At 42.2% G+C, this 23,835-nt stretch overlaps 1 protein-coding gene across 8 annotated transcripts; it reads right to left on the reverse strand.

Moving 5' to 3' along the window:
* Window positions 1-1,994: 1,994 nt before the first annotated feature.
* TCP11L2 (t-complex 11 like 2) lies at window positions 1,995-18,758 on the reverse strand. 8 transcript variants are annotated; one of them, XM_087765679.1, is made up of 12 exons: window positions 18,431-18,758; window positions 15,527-15,657; window positions 13,373-13,542; window positions 13,133-13,211; window positions 11,952-12,087; window positions 10,873-10,993; window positions 9,924-10,144; window positions 8,823-8,959; window positions 7,657-7,844; window positions 6,159-6,340; window positions 5,225-5,397; window positions 1,995-4,638 (listed from the first exon to the last, which is right to left on the reverse strand). In XM_087765679.1, exons 3-12 carry the CDS (start codon window positions 13,493-13,495, stop codon window positions 4,394-4,396), a joined length of 1,605 nt encoding a protein of 534 aa, XP_087621805.1. In that variant the 5' UTR covers window positions 13,496-13,542; window positions 15,527-15,657; window positions 18,431-18,758; the 3' UTR covers window positions 1,995-4,393. The 8 variants fall into 8 exon arrangements, with proteins under 8 accessions (XP_087621805.1, XP_087621802.1, XP_087621803.1 ...); XM_087765676.1 differs by having other exon boundaries at window positions 13,133-13,214; XM_087765677.1 differs by having other exon boundaries at window positions 13,133-13,214; window positions 18,322-18,758.
* Window positions 18,759-23,835: the final 5,077 nt, after the last annotated feature.

The following is a 23,835-nucleotide window of genomic DNA, read 5'->3' on the forward strand; positions in this document are numbered from 1 at the left end:
GTTTATTAGAAGCAAATTTTTCTGATTTTACAGATTTGAACATTCAGCACTGTGCTTTTCAGGTATTCTTTAGTGTAATTTTGCCTTGGGGCTATTGTAAAGTGTTCACAAAGGGGTTAAAAAAAATCAGGGATTATAAAAGATCAAAATCCAGGCATGACTGAGTGGCAGTCATTTTAGCAATGCTAGAAGGTCATGAAACATCATGTTTTGGGCACGTTTGATCCAGGCACATGCAGTACAGCTAGCACTTCAAGACTGGCTGAATTGTGCAGAGTTATTCTGGATAACGCTGCTAACAGGGGAGCAATATGGAGCCATTGGTCGCCTTTAATTAAAAAACATAGAAGGAAAAAAGAATATCCATCAGCTGCGTATTGTCCAATTCTCCTGCAACCAAAAAACTTTTAATAGTGCCAGATTCTGGGCAAGGTATTCCACAGCTTATCTCCACATTGTTGTGAATAAAACAGTTCAGTTGTTTTAAACTGACCACCTTTCTTTGATGCTCCTTGTTCTTGCAGCCAAAAAGACAGCAAACAACTACTTATTCTTCTGTCTTTATTGCCACTCATCGCTCTGGAGATCTGGCATAGCCTTCCTCCCCAACATCTTCCAGTCTGGAGACTCCTATCTGTTTAATCATTCCCAAGAGTGAAGCTATGATCAAGCATACAAATTACCTTTGTGGTGGGTTGACCCTGGCTTGACGCTCTATCGCTCCCCTCCTCAGCTGCACAGGGGAGAGAAGATGTAACGAAAGGCTCATGGGTTGACATAAGGACAGGGAGATCACTCAGCGATTACTGTCATGGGCAAAACAGACTCAACTCAGGGAAATAAATTTAATTTATTGCCAATCAAATCAGAGTAGGGGAATGGGAAATAAAACCGTATCTTAAAACACCCACCTCTCCCTTCTTCCTGGGCTCAACTTTACTCCTGATTTTCTCTACCTCCTCCCCACCAGTGGCACAGGGGGATGGGGATGGGGGTTGCGGTCAATTCGTCACATGTTGTCTCTGCTGCTCCTTCCTCCTCAGGGGGAGGACTCCTCACACTCGTCCCCTGCTCCAGCATGGGGTCCCTTCCACAGGAGACAGTCCTCCATGAACTTCTCCAATGTGAGTCCTTCCCACAGGCTGCAGTTCTTCACGAACTGCTCCAGCGTAGGTCCTTTCCACGGGGTGCAGTCCTTCAGGAACAGACTGCACAGGGTCACAAGCCCTGCCAGCAAACCTGCTCCAGCGTGGGCTCCTCTCTCCATGGGGCCCCAGGTCCTGCCAGGAGCCGGCTCCAGCGCAGGCTTCCCACAGGGTCACAGCCTCCTTTGGGCGCATCCACCTGCTCTGGCGCGGGGTCCTCCACAGGCTGCAGGGTGGATATCTGCTCCACCGTGGTCCTCCATGGACTGCAGGGGGACAGCCTGCCTCGCCACAGTCTTCACCACAGACTGCAGGGGAATCTCTGCTCCAGTGCTTGGAGCACCTCCTCCTCCTCCTTCACTGACCCTGGTGTCCGCAGGGTTGTTTCTCTCACGTATTCTCACTCCTCTCTCCCGGCTGCTGTCGCACAGCAATTTTTCCCCCCTTCTTAAATCTATTATCACAGAGGCGCTACCACCGTTGCTGATGGGCTCAGCTATGGCCAGTGGCAGGTTCATCATGGAGCCGGCTGGCAGTGGCTCAGTTGGACATGGGGGCAGCTTCTAGCAGCTTCCCACAGAAGCCACCCCTGTAGCCTCCCCGCTATCAAAACCTTGCCACGCAAACCCAATACAACCTTCATCCAAGGGGTCAGATTTAAGCAAGTGACTGTTTTGAGTGTTGTTTGTGCAGCTGGATTCAAGTCACTACTCTACACGCCAGCTGCAACTGAGAAGTTACAGAAAGAAAGAGTCACAACGTATTATTAGTGCAGTCGTTTTATCTTCGGCATTTAACAATTTGTTACATTTAAGAAAGTTTACACAAATGGCTTTTCATCACCAGTGGTATCAGAAACAAAATTTAATGCATACAAAACCCCCAAATATTTGTATTTCAATAAAGAAAGCTGCTACAGAATGGCATCGTTTCACAAGGACAACTTCAGAGTAGAGGCAAGTGCATTTCAGCCACCGTAGCATAAACAGCATGCAGCACATGACATTAAACAGACGCAATGTCCATGTTTGAAACATTAAATAAAAATTAAGATACGTTAAACAACCACTTGAAACATAGGCCATGCTATAAAATGCCCTTTGAAAGTCACCTTAATCACCAAAAAAATCCCAATGAATCATCATTTTTGAGTATTTACTGGTAAAAACTAGTGTAACAGCTCCCCCAGTACATTAAAGATCTATAGTTTGATATTTATTTTTACAATAGAATGCATATAAAGTATTATGATAAAAAGTTCATAATCATGTTCTAAATCATCTTCAAATGTCCATAAAATGCTCTTTTGGTTGAAGCTCAAAATAATTTATGTATTTCTAAAGATGTGGCAAATCACTAAGATTTAATTCCCCATAATTGCTTTTGAAATGCATTCCTCTTGATGATTTTGAATTGCATATCGAAATTTCATATTCATCTGAGCAAGCCTGTTTTACCTAGTGGCACAATTACTATATTCTAAGAGTTCCTTTCTCAGGTTTTTCAGGCTTCAGGAAACAGTTCCCTTTAAAATATGTATTCATCTTTATTTTGTGCAATGTTTTTACAAGGGATAGAGCAGAAGTGCACTAGAAAAATTTATTTTCTAAAAAGGTATTTTTGAAGAAAGTTTTTCTTATCATGTACATGTGGCCAAAGTCCTCGGACACTGAGGAACAACTGACTAGAAGTAAGTGTCCTGTACTAAAAAGAGTACACAATTCTGTAAAAATGGACTACAAAACCACAGTGCTAATAATGCCCAGTTTTTTAGACCTTTATGATAGACATCGTAATGTACATACATAATTTGTGTGACACATTAAGCTTTTACGGGTGATTATTTTGTCTCTTCATAAAAAATAGATTGTAATATAAAGTACTAAAAACAAGCTATATAACTTGTACCACATGGAGTTTTTATATATATATATATGACATTTTAAAAGGACTATTATATGATAATATATTAAAAGATCACTTTCAAGTAAATTATGATTCAATTTCATAGACAAGAACATGTCTATAATACATATTCCAGCACGATCTATTCCCAGTAATCTGAAATATGCAAAATAAAGCCTGTATAAACTTACAGAAGTTTACTTCCACATTTCTCAGTTTCAAGCGTATTCATTTCTGCATGCAAGATTCCTGATGCCTTAATGGGAACTAAGTATTGGGGCCTATTCCAAAGGAATTTGAAGAAAACTGCAGTGTTCCTCACAGGCTCAATGAAAGCAAATCTAATCACATTTTCAAGAATGACTAATCATTTGGGTTCTGCCTTTCAGACCCAAGAATATGTTTTGAAAAGCTTATGTCCTCATCCAACAGACTACAGAAGGGGAAGTTGCTCTGTGGTACTCTGTAAGGCCACTCTCAAGTGCTTTTGGGAATATAGGTCAGAAGACCTACCTTAAAAATACTTAATACCCATTAAGATTGAAAGATCAGTACATACACATATTAGATTTAAGATCCATATGACCTCCACTGGATAAACAAAATGCTTATAAACATTATATACAAAAACTTACTCCACCCTCCCAACATCATGTTTTAGGTGTTTATCATCAATCTCAATTACAGTTGAGAAGTTCTGAATGATTCCTACTTTAAGTGGTGAATGCTTCTTCTGTAACTGCTATACTCCGAACAGCTTATAATACTGGCATTCCTTAATGTAACAGAGGCTAAGTTCTGGTTCCAATAATTAGAGGAGTACCAGAACTTGGCCTAGTATGAACCTGGTTTTGGTTACAAAAGCAGTTATGCTATACTTTCTTGCTTCAAAGTCTTCTCAGAAACATAATTGTTTTATTAGATGTTGCTCTACAAAAATACAATGTAAGCACAGTACATTTTATCTACAATTGTTTTGTCATTTCATAATTGCATTGCTATATGTAAATATATTTAAGTTGAAAAATAACATTATGTTTTAATGGTGGCAAAACAATAAATACTTTTGCCAGCTCTTTCCCACTGCAAATCATAATAAATGCTTGCCTTGAAAACTAATAATTCAGTGGCTGTTACAAGTGACACAATCCATTAAACAAATTTAGTCTATTAAATATGAATGTCCTTGAAATTAATTTCTTTCCAGTGAATTTCAGAAACTATCCGCACACATTTTACAAGATCTCTCTCATTAATAGTCACTGGAGTGGGCTGTTCTTAGTAGGGAAGTCAGATCACTGTCTTGAAAGGTTAAAAAAGGGGGTACAGAAACAGGACATTTTTTAATTGGTAGGTGTTTCTGTTTCTGCTTTCCCCATTGGTGCCTCAGGAAAAAGTAGTTTTCTAAGTATGTTTGCATAGAATGGTCCGTACACTTGTTTATTAAAGTTTACAATGCTCGCATACTGAGATCCAAGGAACTCCATCTCTGTCTGAATCACAGAAAGGCCTCCTGGCATAGTAGGCATACACTTCTGAAAACTCGGAAGAGCAAGGAAGCTTCTCATGAAGAACTGGATTCGTTTGTCTGAAATGGAATATAAAGCATGCTCAGAACAAATGTAAACCTAAGATGAAGCCATACTCGCTTTGTAAGCGCCCTGCACATCAGCACAGCAACAAAAAAAAAAAAAAATCCAACAATGTAGGTAACAACTGTTTACCAAGCCAATGCTGCAGCGGGAAACAATACTGAAAGCTTCTTAAAAGTTGGCTCCTGCAAGGTGGACACAGCATAAACCTGCTGCAACAAGTTACATTACTTAATATGAAGCAGACTCAAAGAAAAAGACTACTAGGTTTAAACCCAAAACTGACAGAAGTGAGACTGAGTAGCACTCATTTTTCCAAATGCTTCTCCAAAATACTAGCATCTCTAGGCTTGTTTGTATAGACACTTTTAACATTATTTCTAGCTGCAACTAACCATGTTCTGCAGCATACCAAGAACACCATCTATAGGTGAACAACATTTCCTTGCTCTTAGTTCACCCAGTATTTTATTGCAGTAAGAAAGTGCTTTTAAAAAATAATTAGACAGCTGATTAAGCTTGCTGGAAGTAAGTTTATATACAGACACATACAGTAAGACAACTATGCATTATCTTACTAACCAATCAAGGAACTGACGGGATTATTCTCCTCAACAATATGAGCAATTTGACCCATTAAATTACTCTGCATTTCTTCATTAAGAGTAGGAAGACCTCTTTCAGTTAGAGACCTGTTCACTTTGCTGCAAATCTGGACCCCAATAGCATTCAGAGCCTCCTTCAAATCAAAAGTTCTGGAAGAAAGAAATAGAAAAGCATTAACTTTTGCAGTTTCTGTAGCACAGGTTATAAGATGACCTCCCTTGTCTCCTTTCCCTTTTATTTTCAACCTGCTCTCTGCAATGAGAGAATTTAGAAAAGTTCTTTTGCTTTTGTAGATTTATGTACATCTATACATACAGGACAAATCTCCATGTGGAAGATAAAATAAGGACCTAATTGTGATTGAAACAGGAAAAAGTATTTCAAGTGTGCAGCAGTTGCACCAGTTCATTTTGCCCTTACACTTCGGCGTTTTCCTGGGCCACATGCATAGCATTTAATGAGAAAAAAGCAGAGCGGAAAGCTGTTTTTATGAGACACACTTTTCAGATCACATCAGACTTCCTTGTAGTGCAAGTGGCAGCAGAAACAGGCAACCAAATAGCTTAAGCTACCTACAAGTTTGAAGCAACTGGCAAGATGATTTAATTAATGTATTGTCAGTCTCTCCTGTATTAGGAGCATATGAATGAACTTTAGTACTGCGCTCCAAATTCTGTAGACTAACCTCAAGATTAAGATTTCATTAAAATATAACTTTGAAAACATGTGCCTAACATACAGTGGACTTATATTGTAAAGGGACTGTAGATACAGATTATTAAGATTTGGTATCTTGCTAGTATTAACAAGCACCGGCTATGACATTTGAATTGTTTCCAAGAGTTTTCAGATCCACCTGGTTATTTCCTGTTAAAAAAAAATATGAAGAGTGATAAAAACAAGGCCTTACTTCTTGTTCATGCCTTCGAGAAGAGGAACAGAGATCCTTTTCAGTTGGTCAGCAAAATCAGGCACATCTACAATTGCTGCACCCACAGTATTGTTTGTTATGAGACAAACACAAGCTATGGTTTTTAATTGATTGAGCTTTTCTCTCAACTCCTGAAGACGAACTTCATCTGTTATTAGAGTCTAGAATTGAAACAATAATACTAATTTAGGAATATGGAGGAAGAGAGGCAGGGAAAAGGACACCTATAGGATGCAGTCATGAAGCATTATTATTTTTAATCACAAATATGCAAAGTCAGAAGAGACAGCAGCTGAAATACCCTGAATATGTAGTGTTGCGCAAAGTGGCATTATGTACAAGTACCAGAAGTAAGCCTGTGGCGGGAAGAAAGGTAACACCTTCAGTGCAGAGGAAGCTGAGGACATTGCATCTTATTCCTCATCACTGCTGACAGCAATCTGCGACCAACAGTTCAGCCCATGATGTGGAATGCTCAAGGGATCCAGAGGACATTGTAGTGATCAAGGTTACAGACAGAATAGTCTTCTGGATTCAGCCGTCCTTTGAAAAATGCCATAATTTGTAATGATGCACAGTGAACAACTGTGAGTGACAACCACCAGTTCAACCACCAGAGCAGGTTCTGCAAGTGACACATAACCCGCTACAGGCAAAAAGCCAGTTGATCATACCAAGAACGTAAGTAGTTCCCAGAGCAAGATGTAGCTGGAGTGGCTTATTTTAGGTTAGAAAGAGTTCATCCTAACCAAAGCCCTCCACTGAGAAGCACAGGGGCATTAACATTCAGTTTCATAGTATGACAAACTAGATCCACCAGAGGATACCTGTGTGTAGCTCTTATTCAAAACTGTTCGAAGGAAGGTAAGAATAAGGTGGTTTCCCTTCTGTCCACTGACGGAGAGCACTAAGAGCATCCCCATGTATTTAGCAAATTCTCTGCCAGGCCACCTTAAGTATAGCTAAGACGCTCACTGCAGATGCTAATTTTAGCCCTGACTGATGGCCAATTTCAAATTGGCTTTACGGAAAGTTGCAGAGGTCAGTAATCGGGAGTTGGAGGGAAAAACTGAACAGTGATTCTTGAAGCAATAGCTTATATGCACTGAGAAAGTGTGAATATCTACTTTAGAGGGCTTCAAGTTTTTACCGATTCTGTTCTAAAGCAAGAGTGATCCCACCAATTCCTGCTGCCGTTAGGAAAACGGGATACTATAGTCATTTCTCTCAAAGATACAGAAAGCCAAGCGCTGTCAGTACAAGGCCCAGCCTTTGACCATGGCCAAGACTGCTCTTAGGGTGGAGCTGGTGAGCTGTTTCAGCAGCTAGACTAGCATATACTCTTCAAATTCACTATTCAGAAATTTAAGAAGTGCAAGAGTATACTTCACCTATTGTCATCAATAGCAGGATTATTATACTACACCAATGTTTTCATATAGCTAGAAATCTGAAGACACTGAAATACATTTCTTACCTCTGGAATTGTTTTGTGATAATCCCATTGTAAGAGTTTCAAGTAGCCGTTGTTTAGCACCAGTGTAGGACTAATAATTGGCTTAGAACTACTATCAGCACCAGGGGATGATGAAGATTCATCAGAAACAGATGACAATTCATCTTCTATTGATTCCTTTATCCATTCTGTTGTGAGGTCCAGGGCACCTAAGCATTGGAAATAAGCACAGGTTTACTGCATGCTTTCATCAAAATAAGCACTAGCTTGAGGAAAAGAGTTGTACATATAAACAAGAGTGCTTGAACTTCTGAAGACTAAACAAACATAGTGGACAGCTGAGTCTTCACATACCTAAATTCTCTCCCTCACTTTTTTCCACTGATCATCTTCCATTGGTCACCTTAATATTCTAGCTAGCTTTGTACAAACCCAACAACAAATTGTTAGGCTTCAGCCAAGATTTTTGGGTAAAAAAAAAAAAAAAGGCTCCAAGTCCGAGTTCCCAAAGCATTTCTTCCCTCTTTCAGGGAGGCCACTTAATAGGTGGGGCACAGGTCTGGAAAGTAGAGGTGAAGGGGATAAGCTGTATTAACAGCAAATGAAATGCATTTAAAGATTTCTGTCACAGGCCCTGCTCCAGATGTTAGTAAGTTTACTTTTTCGTCTTGGAAAATATATTTTCCTGAAGACCATTTAGCCACATTACACAAAACCTGTAATAGTGGATCAGGTTGACTTTGCATCACTTAGGAAGTTTTCCTCAGAGCCTGCCTTTTGTTTATTAAAAAATTGATCCTGTCCCTTCCAACTTTCAGGCACACTTAACTGGTTTTACATGTTTACTTCAGACTAACAACAGACTTGCTGCATACAAAAGAGATAAAGTTTCATCTTTCGGTATGTAGGATTTCTGCCTCCAGACAGTAAGAGCCACTGTTTGTTTTTCAGATACCAACCAATTTAACAAATACAAATTTGTCTGAAAGCACCCCAGATTACAGATAAACATACTTTATAGCAAGTTAAGCAATTGCCCATTGGTAGCTTGCTTTACATTAGTTAGATCCACACAAGAAATTGAAGTTTTCCTCCAAATTAACTGCAATTGATAGATTTTTATGGCATGTCTTTAAACAGTCCGCTTTTTAAAGAGAGGCTTAAATTAAATATAGCATGATACCTACTTGGTGTTTCTTCAAGAATTTCCTGGAATTTTGTTCTTTCATAGTCCACCAAATGACGCTGAAGGTATGGCCTAAGGTTTTGAATCGTGTAATTAGCCATATCCACTTTCATCAGGTCCAAAACACGGAATATTTGTCTGAAAGGAGGAGTTTAAAATTGGACAATTACAATAGTCTATTGACTTTAACCAGCACATGTGAGGTACACCTATATTAGCACTTTAATTTCAATCTGTGAGAAGTAAACTCCTTCACTGGTATTTCAGCGTAACAGATATGTTGCCTATCTTCCAGGATACTTGAAGGAGTATTGTGTGTAAGGCTTGGTGTAAGTTACAGAGAACAGGACGAATATGTAGCATCACTAAATGCTACAACCCTGTAACAGCAAGAGAAGGTTTTTCAAGAACTATATCAATTGGTACATTTCAGCCACAATGATCAGATTTTAACTTTTTAGTCACTCTAAATTGCACCAAGAGAAACAATACTTCTGATCCAGTTGCTTTGGTCCCTGCATATGATCCAAGTTGCAATAAAACTGTAGAACAACAACTACCATTTACTCTTAATATTTCCATGTACCTAAGGCACAGTAATCTGGTTTCTGCCCTTTTATGCATGTGTTTTACTCAAGTACAAGTAAAAAGATCTTTACTAAAGAGATTTTTAAATCCAAAGTTTGGCCTCCTAAAGGAAGCATGCAATAAACAGTTCAGGAAGGAACAGTACAAATGTTCTGCTTAAATTTTGTGAGATGAACAAGACTGAAAAAGCAGTCTCCATAACACAGATTATTGCAAGAGTGCACTTTTTGTTGTTCAGTGGCTTAGATATTCAGAGCTGGTAGTGTTTGATCTAGGCATTCTACTCATTTCATTAAAAAGTAAGATACACATAATATTCTGGTCACAGGGTGTCATAGCTCCTCCCCTTTAATGCTTCTGTATAAAAATAAGTTTTCTTATGGTTTGAAAGCAGGTGTTATGTAAACTGACACAATTTAAGACTTCTTTCTGAGACTTTAGCTCCCTTCTTCCACTGCCCAGTACTCTTTCAGAGAAGAAGTTTTTCCTCTAAAAAAGCCACCCAAATACCAACCTCAGTAATTCTACGATATTGTCAGTTGCTTTTAACTGTTTTATATCGTTGTCTCTTATCGGAGCACATAACTTTCCCATAGTGTTGATGATATAGGTAGCTAGCCCATGAATATCAACAGCATTATGTTCTGCCTGCTGTCTTATAAGATCTGTATCTAGAACTTCACAAATTTGATTTTGAATCCTGTTTGCTCCAGGAGTCAGGAAAGAAAGAAGAATCTAAAGTGGAGGGAAAAAAAAAAGGAAAAGCTTATCAATAAAAACCAAACCACTTAGTAAACACACCGAAATAAGATTTTAATTTTAATGTGTCAAGAGTATTTAGCTGACCAACTATAATAAGACACACTAAGACTGAACACATCTAAGGTAGCAGGAAAAGGACTGTCAAAAGTATCACAGTACAGTTCTGCAAAAATGCTTAAAGCCAGTAAACCAGAAAGCATGTCAACAACGAGACTCATTCAAAAACTGGGAGGCTGCCCTGTAAAACAAACATTTACTAACTTAAAAATTTTGAAAGACTTAGTATTGTGCCAGGATTGAAGGTTTGTATGCTCCCTTGTATGACGATCATAAACAATAAAGTCTATTTGGGCAGGTGCAGTCATGTTTATACTCGTGTTCATGCCCTAAGCTCACAGTATGTTGCTGGAAAGAGGTTAGTAGAGATGTGAAGCTCTGAGAAAATAGCTGACTTGTATCTAACCATCATGCAATGAAAGCTGAGCGGACACGCCACTGCGCATATGTGGCTATATTCATGGTTAATATAAATATACTATAAATAGACACCTATTGCAGTTCTGAATAATCATCGTTTCATCTTAAAAGACAGAACTTGAAGGTGTTGGCTTGACTGAGTTAGCAGACCCTTCAGTGAAGTAAGAGACTCTCAGACCTAAGCTGACAAAACAATACTAGGAGCAGGGGAGGAGGAACATTACCTCCTTAATTTCCTCAAAGAGCTTGATAGCATGTTCATATTCTGGAGGATCTTCATTCAGTTCCGATTCCAAATGATCCCAAAACGCCTTGTGTACAATTTGTTTCACTGTGCCTGCAAGGCTGTGGAATAAGTCAATTAGATACAGAAATGACTCCCAACTAGCTTTCATCCTCAGTAAAAGTGTTTTAGATTGGCCTAATCACTTGTTGGGAAACACACAACACCTCACCAGCTATTGTGCCCTGCAACCATATCTTTCTTGGGCTGTGGATCATCGGCTCCCAAAACATGGTCTAGACTGACAAGTCTTTCCTAAAACACCTGTATTTATAAAGTGGTGCTGGCAAGTCACATGTAGGTAAAGAGATATTACCCTTCCTTATCAAACTTGTATTCATTGTCCTAACCTGGTATGTTATATACAAAGCTTCCTCAAAAACTATTCTCTGTCATATAACCAATTATCAGTTAAGGGACTTGTGCAATTAAAAACCTGTTTGTTTTTTTACATAGAAGTTTTCTCAAAGTAAAGACCAGGGTCATTTTTAAGTTAGATGTGTCTGTAAGCAAGAACATTTTAGCTACCTACATTAGGGAAGCTACTTCTCGCTTCCTCTGGACCTCCAGGTATTTTTGCATCTCTTCTTGGGCTAATGTTAGAGCTATGTTCATGATGAGCTCTATCTTCTTATCACTATGGCACCAATGAGCTACTACATACAACTGCACAGAAGGCCACCATTTCATCTTTTCCACAGGGCTTGGAACTGCACAGAACAGACTGATACTCACCTTCACTATGGGCATTCATATATTGCATTAGCCTTTTCTCTTCCACATGACATTTAAGACAGACAAATACGCTCCAAGACAGTACATCAACTCAGCTGGACTGCAACACTTGTTCCAAGCAAGATAGCTTTGGCAGTGACTCCTGGAGGATAAAAATCTGTAGCCTTCCAAGATGTTTTGGTTTGGCTTTTTTTTTGTTTTGGTTTTTGGTTTTTTTTAATTTGCTGCTCCTTTCATTTCTCTTCCTAACCCCAGTGCTGCTTTTTGCAAAATTCAGGCTCTTACCTGTTCCGTGGCAAATCTTCATCTTTTATGCAAAAGTTTGCATTTACAGCAATTTCATGAGCTAGAGTCAAGTCTGTCAAATTTCTTGCAGCTGCCATCAGTTCATCAAATGTAATAATCTTGGGAGGGCTTGCTGCTGGAACAAACAAGATCAATTCAAGCCAAGTATCTATAGTTGATAAGTGCAATTGAAAAAATATTAAAATTTAGAAATTTTACTGCTTGCTAATTGGACTCTAGTACTCTAGAAGAAACACCCTTAGGATTACCAGGTCTTTATATCTTCTTAAAACACTAACTCAGGGAACTCCCAGCTTATCAAGGGTGTGTGTGTGGGTAATATCGCACAAACCTCATAACATTTTGAAGAGCAATTTCATATTTCTGCATCTTAACTAAGATACCCTTTTTCCTTTAAAACAGGATCTTGCATTCCGCAGATTTCCTATTGACTGTTTTGTAAACTCCACCAGACCAAAAGCATGGGCAATAACGGATACCAGATGTCCATTATAATTCTGAGCACATCATGGCTATATTGTGGTTTTATTGCCTGTAGAGAAGGTTCTGAAGTTACTGACTTGAGAACCCCCCACTTATGCTCCATAGCAGGTACGTAGTAAGGTACACTCCCTTTTTACAAATCAGTGTTAACAACATAACAGAAACTCTACACTGGAAAGCAAGAGTAAATTCCCAAGTTTCTAAACCCCCAAATTCTGTCATTTAATTTAGTATTTGGAATTAAGCCTTCGAAGACTGGTAATAAAGAAAGACAAAGAGTCAGCTGCAAATTGCAGCTCCACTAACAAGCTTGTTTTAATGTATGACTTCACTTACATAGATGCTAAAAAGCATGCATGGTCTGAGAATGCTTACAAACATGAACATGAAGCACATCTTAACCAACGTTTTCTCACTACTCAAAATACTTGCCTTGTGCAAATGTGTGCTTTCTGTTTGATCTTAATATTTATGAAAAAATGTGAATTTGAGATTAATTTCATGTAACTTGATGTAATATTATAAATCTGTAAGTTACAGATTTAATTTTTAAGTGTATGGAGCAAACAGAAGAAACCCACCCTTTGCACAAAGCCGTATCTGGTTGAGTGGGAGACCACTACCAATGTCATGATTAGCTCAAGATTAGGATGTCCACAGTGGCACACTTTTCTTACACTTTCTGAAGGGAAGGAGTGCACAGGGAGACCCCCACGGATACAGCTGCTGGTGGTGTTCCACACACAAGGAGATGACCTGCTTCACAGCAGAGAGAAAGCCATGCCTTTCTCTTAATACTCAGAATACTCAGAACAGAGATTCAGAATCCCAGGTTCTACCCATGACAGCAAAGAGAAATGAGATAAGTTAGCCTTATCTGTCTATGCACAATGCAGGTAAGGTTGAAATAGGCTTACACGCTGGGGAACTGGGTTTGCTTGAAGAATCACTGTTAAAGCTCCGTCTTGAATATTCAGAGTCGCTAGAAGAAGCTGTGCTTTCAGAGAGGCGTGACGAATCTGAATCACTGTTCTGGTCATCACTGAGAGGCATTCTGATTCACTTTAGTTGCTACAGTAAACAAGACCTGGAAAGACAAATAACACATCTCATAAAACCAGCACTTACTATTTTTTTGTTTGTTTCTGAAAAGTCCGATACTGATCATTATATTGTCAATGAAGAAAAGTAGTTGCCTTTCTTAAAAAGCTGTTACAGAAAGGATCTGGCTCGATGCGCAGAATCATACCGTTATTAACAAACTACACCTGTTCTGCAAGAAAGTTTTATACCTTCTGCTGTTTCATACTTTAATAGTTATATTAGAGACAGTCTGTAAATTGGTTATATTTTAAAAATAAAAGACTACCCACGGTAACCCCTGAAGTTGCTTGTTTGTTGGAATTTTGGAAGTTCTCAACATCCATAAAGGCATCTCATGATGTTACCATCCCCCACCTGACTTCACCAACAAGTGCTGTTTAGCAATTAGCTTCCTTCCACAAACAGACTGCACGGAGTGTAACAACTCCGAAGCAAACACAGAAGTTGCTGGGGGAGAACAGGCAAATAATTCAGAATACTACATTTCTGACAGGGTGTAGCTAGAAGTCTGGCCTGCTGTTTTAGGTGGGTCTTTGCTCAGAATCAGATGGCAATGGCACAGACCCAAAAAAAATACTCCTCCTAGGGATGAGGGTTTTCTGTTTTAAGTCAAATGGTAACTCTGAGCCTCTAACATTACGTTCAGCATACATGACAAATAAGACTGAGAAGTGTCACGTCTGTCTACATAAAGAAGCTGCCTCCCAGGCAGATAATCTGCAACTGCAAAGAATTTGGACAGCTGCATACTGTGATAGAGATGATTAATAGCTGTACGACAGGAAGTGAAAAATACGTTCATAATCATATTAAAATGAGAACCTGGAAGTCAGCCATAATTACTACCAAAAGAATTTGGCCCAGATACCAAAAGTAGCTGTCCATCTTTGATTACGGCCAGGAAGCATTCTGTAGTAGACTTCATGAAGAGACATAGCCAACAATGCTTTCCATCAGCAAATTTAAGTAAGATGACTCCATTTATGATAAAATTGCATCAACTTCAGCAGGCGAAGAATACCACGCTTTGCAACTGTTGAACTTGGGAGAAGCCACTTTTGGCAGCAAAAGTATGATCTTTGTGTGTATTTATGTGAACCAAGGTATTGTTGGGTCAAGAGGTAGATAAAAGGGAGTAAAAAAAGATTTCTTTTTTTATGCTGGCACCTAGTTACAGCTTAGAGTGTTTGATTTTTCAGGTGCCAGCTCATCCTGAATAGGCCTTTATAACTTGACAAGGTATTAACTGATGAGTACTCCCCTGTTAATTGAGATGATTAACATTTGTTAAGTGTATGTTTATTCCTCCTCTCCCAAGAGGAAAGAGGATGCATTTGAGTGCCATATTTATGTAATGTTTTATGCTGGTTTTTGTGAAAAGAATGAATCACATCAACAAGAACACAGCTGACAGTTTATTACCTTACTGGAGAAGCCAGTAAGAGAGACTTTTGATCAGGACACGAGGTCATGGGTTCAAGACTTACAGCATTCATTGTGATCCTTGATATCATAACTTTTATTAGAACAGCAATTTTATAACTTCTAACAAGCAACTGAAAACAAGCAGATATTTAAAATAGTATTGACTAAAGACAGAGTTGAGAGAGAACCTAGAAAACCAAAAGGCTAAATATTTTTGACTTTGAAATTTTATTTGTCCAAGTTACAATTAGAAATGAGTCACTAGTTAACATTACACAAGAGACTAAGACTATTTCTTTGATTAATATCTGTGTTATAGATGTCACAACTAATTTCTAGTCAGTGCTAGCTTTGCCAAGTAACCTACCTGTAGAACGCACTCCAGGTTCTTGATGTGGAACCGCTCACTTAAAAACAGTAACCCTACAGAGCCTGCAAAGCTTACATTACTCTCCCACTATTGTTTCTAGATCAGCATCAGAACACTATTTTCAAGCTTTAATCATGTATAAACCCCCTTTTTTTATACATAAATAACTAACCTCAAAAAGGTTAATGTTGCATGTGGTCCATTGAAAGAATTGATTAAGGTTGTTAGCAGCGTACTGGCCCAAAAGGTCTCGTAAATCACTCGCCTAGTATGAGCACTTCAAGATGCGTCTACTGCTTCAGTCTAGGTGTTAAGAACATGGAAAAATTAAATGACCATTAAAAACCCAAAATTCTCACACAATTTATGCATCATAATTTCAAGTACTTCCTCTTAACTGTCAGTATGATAATTCTAATAAACATTCAAATTCATAAATATTCAAATATTCAGATTTGCAAGGTGGTCCAGACAGCAAGTACTAAACCAGCCATGGAAGCAAGTCAGCATTGCCATTTTTTACTCCAGTCTTGATTCCCAAGAAGGCCAAATAGTTCAGGTAGAAGTTAAAATTCTATATACATTAAGTCTTTACATACTAGTCCCAGCAAAGGATCTTTTGGCAACAAATACTTGCATTTCAAGGAGACCCATGACATACTTTGATGTACTAAGACCATACCTGTTCCTACAATACAAGCACACATACAGATAGAATTGCCAATAGAGTGCTTCAGAAGACTTAAAGAAGTTTCAGCAATGCAACAGGAGACAACGCACTAAAAAAACACTGCAATCTTTGCCACAGTAAATATATTTCCTAGTAGGATGCCTCAAATGGAACGGTAAGGAAGAATGGGTGTATTCTGCAGATTCAGAACATTATTGCTAAATTCTAAGTTTAAAAGATAAACAAGGCAGCAACTACATCAAAGTAAACATAAATGAACACACAAGCAGAATCCAGATATGCCATCTACGGTTTTTAAATACGCCACCCGACAGCTAAAAAGCTTAGAGAAAAGTATATTCATTGAGCATATCAAAGGGAAGTACAAACCAGAAAAAAGGCTTTGTAATTAGTTACAACAATAGACAACAGACTTACTTAGTCCTTTTCTTTATAGCATACACTGGAAGAGCTGCTTTTCCTTACGTGTTTGTAGACAGCATAGAGCTTCTCAAATTACTAAGGGCCAAGTTCACATGTAATTTTTAGTTTAGATTAATATAATTCTCAAGTAAAAATATTTCAGAGAACCCTTTAGCCTTCCAAGATCTCTTTGTAACTCACCACCTTGAATAGACAATACATCTTCTTATTGAGTTGGTCATTAGGTATTACATATTAGGCTGTTGTTTTAATACACAGCTTAATATCCTACCTATTCTATTAAAGGATGAGCCTGTGGTTACAACCTGCTTTACTCTTCTTGCATTAAAAACAACTGATGTTTACTTTTATATTAGCTTGGATACCTTCACAGTGGGCTTCATTACACTGTTTGCTTTCTGTCGATCAGCGCTATTTTGCAGGTTTTTTTAAGGATATACTCTAAATGGGAGACCAAGCTAAAAATAGCTTCTAAATGTACAAAACCCAAGATTCCAGTTAATTTAACAAGGAAGAACTAAGTTATCATGGTTTCTGCTGCTATTTAGACAGTTTTGGATTATTCTTTTTAGTAAAGATGCCATGAATACAACACCGTAGCAGCATAAAGGCATCTTGCTCTTATACAGTCACCGCATCACCCAACCCGATCATTCACTTAGAACTGATCAAGGCTGCAAGATCAGATTAGTTTTAGAGAACACAAACACACTTTTTATTCCTGAAGACTTCCCTTAGAAGTTATTTCATGAAGCACCGGTGGGGGGGGGGGAGACAGTTTGGAAGGGGATTTTTTTCCTTCAGATACCATCTTCAAGAAAAGTTTTTCCACAGCTCTGCTTTGTTCCAGTAAGTCCCTCCATCCATGCGCACTTTTTAAGTGCTCTGTCCAGTTTTACCACTACAAATGTCTTAACTTCGTTTATTCTACTGGGCTTAGATCCTTACTATCTTCAAGCTGGCACCGACTGAATCTCATTTGGGCTCGAGTTTCCCTTTCCCTGACTCCACCTTTGTCAGCACTCACGGCACAGGAGCAGAAAAGAGCCTTTGTTAAGGGTGACGGGATTTGCCTCATTTTTGACAGCTTAGAGGCGACATTTCCCTCCTTTAGCGTCCTAGCTCCGCAGCTCTTCCCTTTATACATAAGCTTCTCTCGCTGGAGGCTTAGAAACAGCTAAGAGCGCGACGAGCCGGCGTCCCCGCGGCCCGGACAGCCAGGGGAGCTGCCCTCGCCTCAGAGACCGGGGAACGCGCCCCGCCAGGGCCGCCCCGAGGCCGCAGGGCCCCCGAGGGGAGGCCGGGGCCGCCCCTCCCGCCCCGCCGCCGGCTCCCCTCAGCGACGCACGCTCCTCCTCTTCCTCCATCTGTTTCGCCGTCCGTCTCCTCCCCCGGCCCCATGTTTTTAACAGTTACCAGAGGCAGGAGTTTGGCACCCGCCGACCAAAACAAACAGCGTTACCAAGGACGGGCCTGGGGGGAGGGAGGGAGGAGGAGAAGAGAAGGGGGAACCCTCTCTCTGCCAGCCGCGGGGAAGGCGAGCCCGGCTGCCCGCCTCCAAGCGTCCCGGCCTCGCGGCCCCCGGGGAGGGAGCCAGGGTGCCCTTGCTCGGCTGGAGCGGGGCTGGAGGGGGGAGCCCCCGCGGCTGCGCCCGTCGGGACGGATCGTCCCGGCAGACAGCGGGCACTGAGGGACGGGGACAGCCCAGGAGACAGGGGGCACGGGGTGCGCTGCGGACCCAGCGCCGAGGCTGCGAAACCCCCCTGCTGCAGCGGTAGCACCGGAGCGCCAGCTCGCCACCCCCACCGCGCGGGAGGGCAGCAGCCCCCGGGCTAGCGCTGACCCGGACTCACCCCGCAGCTCATCGCCTGGACGCGCCCGGACACCCAGGCGTGTGCTGCACGGTACCGCCGTCGGACGGCTCGGCCACGGCCCCAGCCCCTGCTCGCCCCGGTCACTCACCGCAACGCGGCAGCGGCTCGCCCTCCTGCGCGGCGCTGGCCGGGGCTTGGAACCCCCCCGGATTTATGTGCCCAGCCCGGACTATTAGTGTCTTCCTTGGGCGCGTCCATCTGTGCCGGTGACGAGGGGGGGGAGCGTAACCTTTTCCTGCCTGCCGACGGCGAGTTAGCCCGAGGGACTTGGGTCAGCCCGCGCCTATCTCCGCAGAAACAGCCCGTCTCTCCTCATTCTTCCCGGGCCCGAGCACTGAGCGGGGGGATATGAGCTGACAGGGGGAAGGCGCTTGCGCGGACACCCCCGCGCTGAGTGGGCCCTGCCCGGGGGGGAAGGCCGGGGGAAGGGCTGGGTGGTGTTTACGGAAGAGCCGCGTCGATCCGGAGCGACCCCGCCCCTTCCCCAGCGCGCGGCGGGGCCTGCGCGTTAGCCCCGCCCCGGAGCCGTCTGAGGGGATGGGGTGAGGCGGCGGCCCCACAGAGGCGGGAACGGGGAGGGGGCAAAGCGCCCCTGCTCGCCGCCGGGACGTCCAGCACCTCAGGGCGCATTTGCCCGTCTCTGTTCACTGCGCTGGCAAGGAAGCTTTAAATATGCCCTCACGAGCTTTCCTGCCCTGGTTTCCTCAGTCTCTCGACGGGGGGGTGAGGTGCCCCCTTCTCCCCCCCCCGCCATCTTAGCCTCCGGGGAGCCACTCAGGACTGCGCCGAGTTTAGTCACCCGCCTTGCTCACGGCTGTGGTGTTAGGAGGCCTGCTGAGCGCCCACTGAGGAACGCGGCATGAAGCAGTACAGCACTATTATTATAAATGCTTTGCTTATTGCTGTATTGACCTCATCCACCGGGCAGCTTCACGCGCTCGCTGGGCCAGCAGTACCTGTCAGGGTCATCATCGCCGCCTGTCACAGGAGCTACGTGCCACCATTGCCTCACCTACCGGGAAGCATGGAGGGCAAAACACTGGCAGTCATCTCTCAGGCAGGAGCTAACTACATCAAGCCTTGCTTGTCATGAAGACACAGAGCTCCCCTTCCTGCAAATAATCTTTAGCACGCGTGATGAACTATACGGGATGGATGTATTCGCATAGACCAAAGCCTGCTGCACATCCTATTAACCTCTGCTATAAAAGCAAGGGCTCGAAGCAGGGAACGGAGTTTGGCTACGCAAGTGCCAAGCGCCCTGCTCGAGCGGGAGCGCTTGCTCCCAGCGATGCAGGGCACCTGTCAGCCCTGCCGCTCTGAGCCCAGCCTTCAGAGACATTAAATGGGATTAAGTCCAACAGCCTAATCCGATAGCTTCCATAAAGAAGACGATGTTTTAAATAACTGTGTTTGCACTGCTTTGCCCCAGTTTGTGCACGTCACATGGCAACGACAATCTGAGCGAGGCTCAGAAGAGCTTTGGAGAAGACTGCCTGTGATGGTGTACAGATGGACTGCCTTGTACAGGACTGTTTTCACGTGCAAGGACATTACTTGTTATTATTTTTTACATCCATTTTGGCTTAAATGCCATCTGAAAGATGGGGGAAACCTGAGTTCTGGTCTTTGCTGTGATGGCTGCCGATGCCTTTTATTAATTAACCAACTATATCATCTAAAACTGCACAAGGAGTACTTGCAGCAAACACCGGGGCCAGTGACTCAGGGTTCATTTTGTGTGTGCTGTCTGTGTGGACCGGCAGTTGTGGAAACCTGTGGTGCTCGGTGGCCTAGCTTGCACAGGGAGGGAAAGGGATGCCCCAGCCTCACCAAGTAAACTAGCTTCTAAATATTTATATGAAAAATCAACTTTAAAGGAAAAAGTATCTCAGGGGTATCACCCTAGACCATGGAGTAACAGATGGAATTCCAGAAAGGGATGGCTTTAAACCAACTTTATTTATCAGCTGTAGCAGTGCCCTTCTCCCACAGCACACCAGCTGTTTTGGAGCCCATTCTTAAGTACCTAGCTTGCTCTGTCTGTCTGTCTATCTATCTGTCAGAGATGTGCATCTGTATATATAGCTGAGGCGCCAAAGACATGCTTCAAGATTCCAGTCCAAAGGCCAAGAATAAGTTAGACACTGCAGTACTCAGCACTTAACCTCCTTTTTTGTTTCAATTCCTTCCTGATCCAGAGGCACTGAAGCTATAGGCCATTATATGGATCTTGAAGTAGATTACCTACTGTGGAGATTTTCTCCACGGAGAAATGTCACTCATTTCTTGTTGTCTGTGTCTTCCACAATGTCAGCCAGGAAAATAATTGTACAGCCTTTAAATTTGTTCTGCTCAATTAAGATCAATGTCCATGTGCTTTATATAGGACATGCAGGTATGTGCTGGTTTTGGCTGGGATAGAGTTAATTTTCTTCATAGTAGGTAGTATGGGGCTATGTTTTGGATTTGTACTGAAAACAGTGCTGATAACACAGGGATGTTTTCGTTACTGCTGAGCAGTGCTTACACAGAGCCAAGGCCTTTTCTGCTTCTCACACCACCCCACCAGCGAGTGGGCTGGGGGCGCACAAGAAGTCGGGAGGGGACACAGCTGGGACAGCTGACCCCACCTGACCAAAGGGATATTCCACACCATATGATGTCATGCTCAGCAATAAAAGTAGGGGGGAGGTTGGCGGGGGGCGCGACTCGGGGACTGGCTGGGCATCAATTGGTTGGTGGTGAGCAGTTGTTTTCATTTGCAACACTTTCTTGGGTTTTATTTATTCCTCTTTGTTATTTTCCTTTTCCTTACAATTTATTATTATTTTATTTTATTTCAATTATTAAACTGTTTTTATCTCAACCCATGAGTTTTCTCACTTTTACCCTTCCAATTCCCTCCCCCATCCCGCTCTGGGGAGTGAGTAAGCAGCTGTGTGGTGCTTAGTTGCTGCCTGGGGTTAAAACACGACAAGGTACAAATTTGGGATTTTGACTAGTGTCTCAAGTTGGCCTTAATTCTTGGCCTTTCACTACAGAAGCGCTGTTAATTGAAATGAAGGACTAGTTTGTGCTTACCCTTTGCAGCAAGTTAGTTCATAACCTTTCCTTACTGTTACCAGTAAAACTGGCAAAGACGAGAAGCCTACAACTAATGCACTGCTTTATCCAGCAAACAGCAACGCAGCTACTGAGCGGGTAAGACACGCAGCTGCATTTGGCCCTGCAGGTCAGAAATGTCCCAGTATGCGGCTAACTGATGGTTAGAGTGGAGGAGAGGGAAAGGGCAAGGCATGTTATTGTTTACACCAGGGCCCATGACAACTAAGTTGAGAACATAACTTGAAGTCACAAGATATTTTGCCCTAATCCTAATAACTGAGCCAGGCAGACTGGCTTTAGCGCTAACAGATGGATGTTAAGACTCTGGGTTGACTGAGACCTTCAGGCCCAGATTTGATAATAGGCTCACGGGTAAGACAAAAAGTCTACAAGGCAGGTGTAAGGATGCTTTCTCAGCTTGGTCTTCTGTGGAGTCTCCCGTATTCCAAGGAGAAATAAGTCTTGTGAGAGGCAAACAGGGGTGCTACTTCTCCCCACCGAAGTATTCGGCTTCAAATTCACACAGAGGCAAAAGAGAATATTGAAACTTCTGAGAGAAAATGGGACATCAGTAAACTCCCCAACCGCACCAGTCTGCAGTGCCTAGCTACTTTACCACCTCAGCAAATTCCTAATGCACGCTCCCCTCAGCACTAGCGGCCTGTCTTTCTGTACATAGGAAATACCGAGTTTGACCCACGGGGTCAAATGCAATGAGAAGCTGTTTGCAGAGTGGTACTCTTGGTCAGAAATAGTTCGTGTTGGTTCCTTGGTGAGAAAAAGCCTTAGCTAGTACATCGCTAACATCTTCCTTGTCACTGCCAAGCTGGAGAAGGAGAAATGGTATGACAGTTACCTACGCTGCCTAATAACTGAAACAGATTTACATCCCTTGATGCTTAACTTTGATGATCCTCTTTGTTATTGCCTCTGGTAACATCCATATGGCTCAGTTCTTATGGTAAACTCTCTGAAATAAATGGCTTCAGAGCTAAAATCCTGGGTCTTAGGGTACTGCTACAAATCCCGGCCTTTCTAGGCCCTTCCTAAATAGAAATCTGAGATCCCCCTTGTCATAAAGCGTGGACAGCTAAGGCTGTGGCTAGATGTTCACTGTGGAAACTCTGCTATTCTAGCCTTCCCAGGCTGCTTTCCTTCCTGCTGAAGATCTCTACTCCCGCGGTGCTGAGGAGGACAGAGCGCTGTGAGGGTTCCTCAGCCGTTTCCGTGCAAGCCCCCCCTCCCCGTATCAGCTCCAGCCACCTCTGGGAAGTATTTAAGACCACCTCCTGACCCTGCGCAAGCTCTCCGCTACTTGTTAGGGTCAGGGCAATCGGCTAACCGAGTTCTGTTGTGGTGTCCGTAACCTGCAGTCACTCCAGCATCCTCTCCAGCCTAGTGACTTGTGGCCTCAGGTCTGTGCATTTGACAGAACGGTGCGGGCAAAATGCCTGAGACAATCAACTATAAATTCTCCTTCTGTCACCCGCGCTAGTAGCTCCTGACTGGAACACCACGCACAGACCAAACAGTCCCGTTCATCCTAAACCTTGGCAGAAGTATTGAATGGAACTGGATTTGCCGGGCTGACATCGGGGCTGTGATCCTGCCTAGGTTTAAGATTCACTGTCTCTGAAGAACACTCAACCTGAAATTTAAAAAAAAAAAAAAAAAAAAAAAAAAAGAACGTACTGGGAATCAAAGAAAAGACCAGGAAAAGAAAGTGTCTTCCAAGACAAAATGTGATTGTATCTCTTGTTGTAATCAAATTGAGAAACAGATACATTAGCACCTCAAGCTTCTATCTTGCAAGGAGTTACGGCTTGCACGTTAATGTAATGAACTTCCACTCGTGGAACAACTCTTGGCAAGTGATGCATTTCCATGTAACATGAAAGCACGAGAAGGAAATGAATTTGCACCAGCAGTTCAGCAGCCTAGGTGTAGAAATGGAAAGAGCTTGTTGCTACTAACATTTTTTTACGTCTTAGAGACACTGAAGCTACATGTGTAAGATCTTTGCCCAGAAGCCCCAGTAGAGCTTTAAAGCATTGTTTTCACTCATTGACTCTGTGTCTTGAACGGAATTTTCTTTCATCCTACACAGATCTTTAATACGGGCAAATATTAACAAACATGAATACAGACTTTTAAAAAGTCAGCTTTAGGCAGAAAGATGCGCATTAAAATACAGAAGAGCAACATGTCTGAGGGAGAAACCAACTGCCAAGAACTTTTCATTGCACTGCTCTTAAAAAAACAAACAACAAATCCTTGTGAAACGAGCACCATTACTCCTGGCTGTCTAGCAGTTGTTTGCTTTTAGCCCAGGTCTAAATCCATTATTGCTTTGCGTGGTCCTAGTCATGAACCCCCTGAGAGAAC

Source organism: Nipponia nippon, unplaced genomic scaffold, assembly GCF_047370975.1.
Source record: "Nipponia nippon isolate SJK-2023a ecotype South Korea unplaced genomic scaffold, ASM4737097v1 scaffold_3, whole genome shotgun sequence".
In the NCBI taxonomy this organism is placed as follows: Eukaryota; Metazoa; Chordata; class Aves; order Pelecaniformes; family Threskiornithidae; genus Nipponia; species Nipponia nippon.

Coding starts and splice junctions, on each gene's coding strand:
- TCP11L2 (XM_087765676.1), bottom strand. CDS start 13,495: ATGACCAGAACAGTGATTCAGATTCGTCACGCCTCTCTGAAAGCACAG. Junction 6,341..7,656: donor ATCACAAAACAATTCCAGAG/GTAAGAAATGTA, acceptor TTTCAATTCTAG/ACTCTAATAACAGATGAAGT. Junction 4,639..5,224: donor TCCCGTCAGTTCCTTGATTG/GTTAGTAAGATA, acceptor ATTCCATTTCAG/ACAAACGAATCCAGTTCTTC.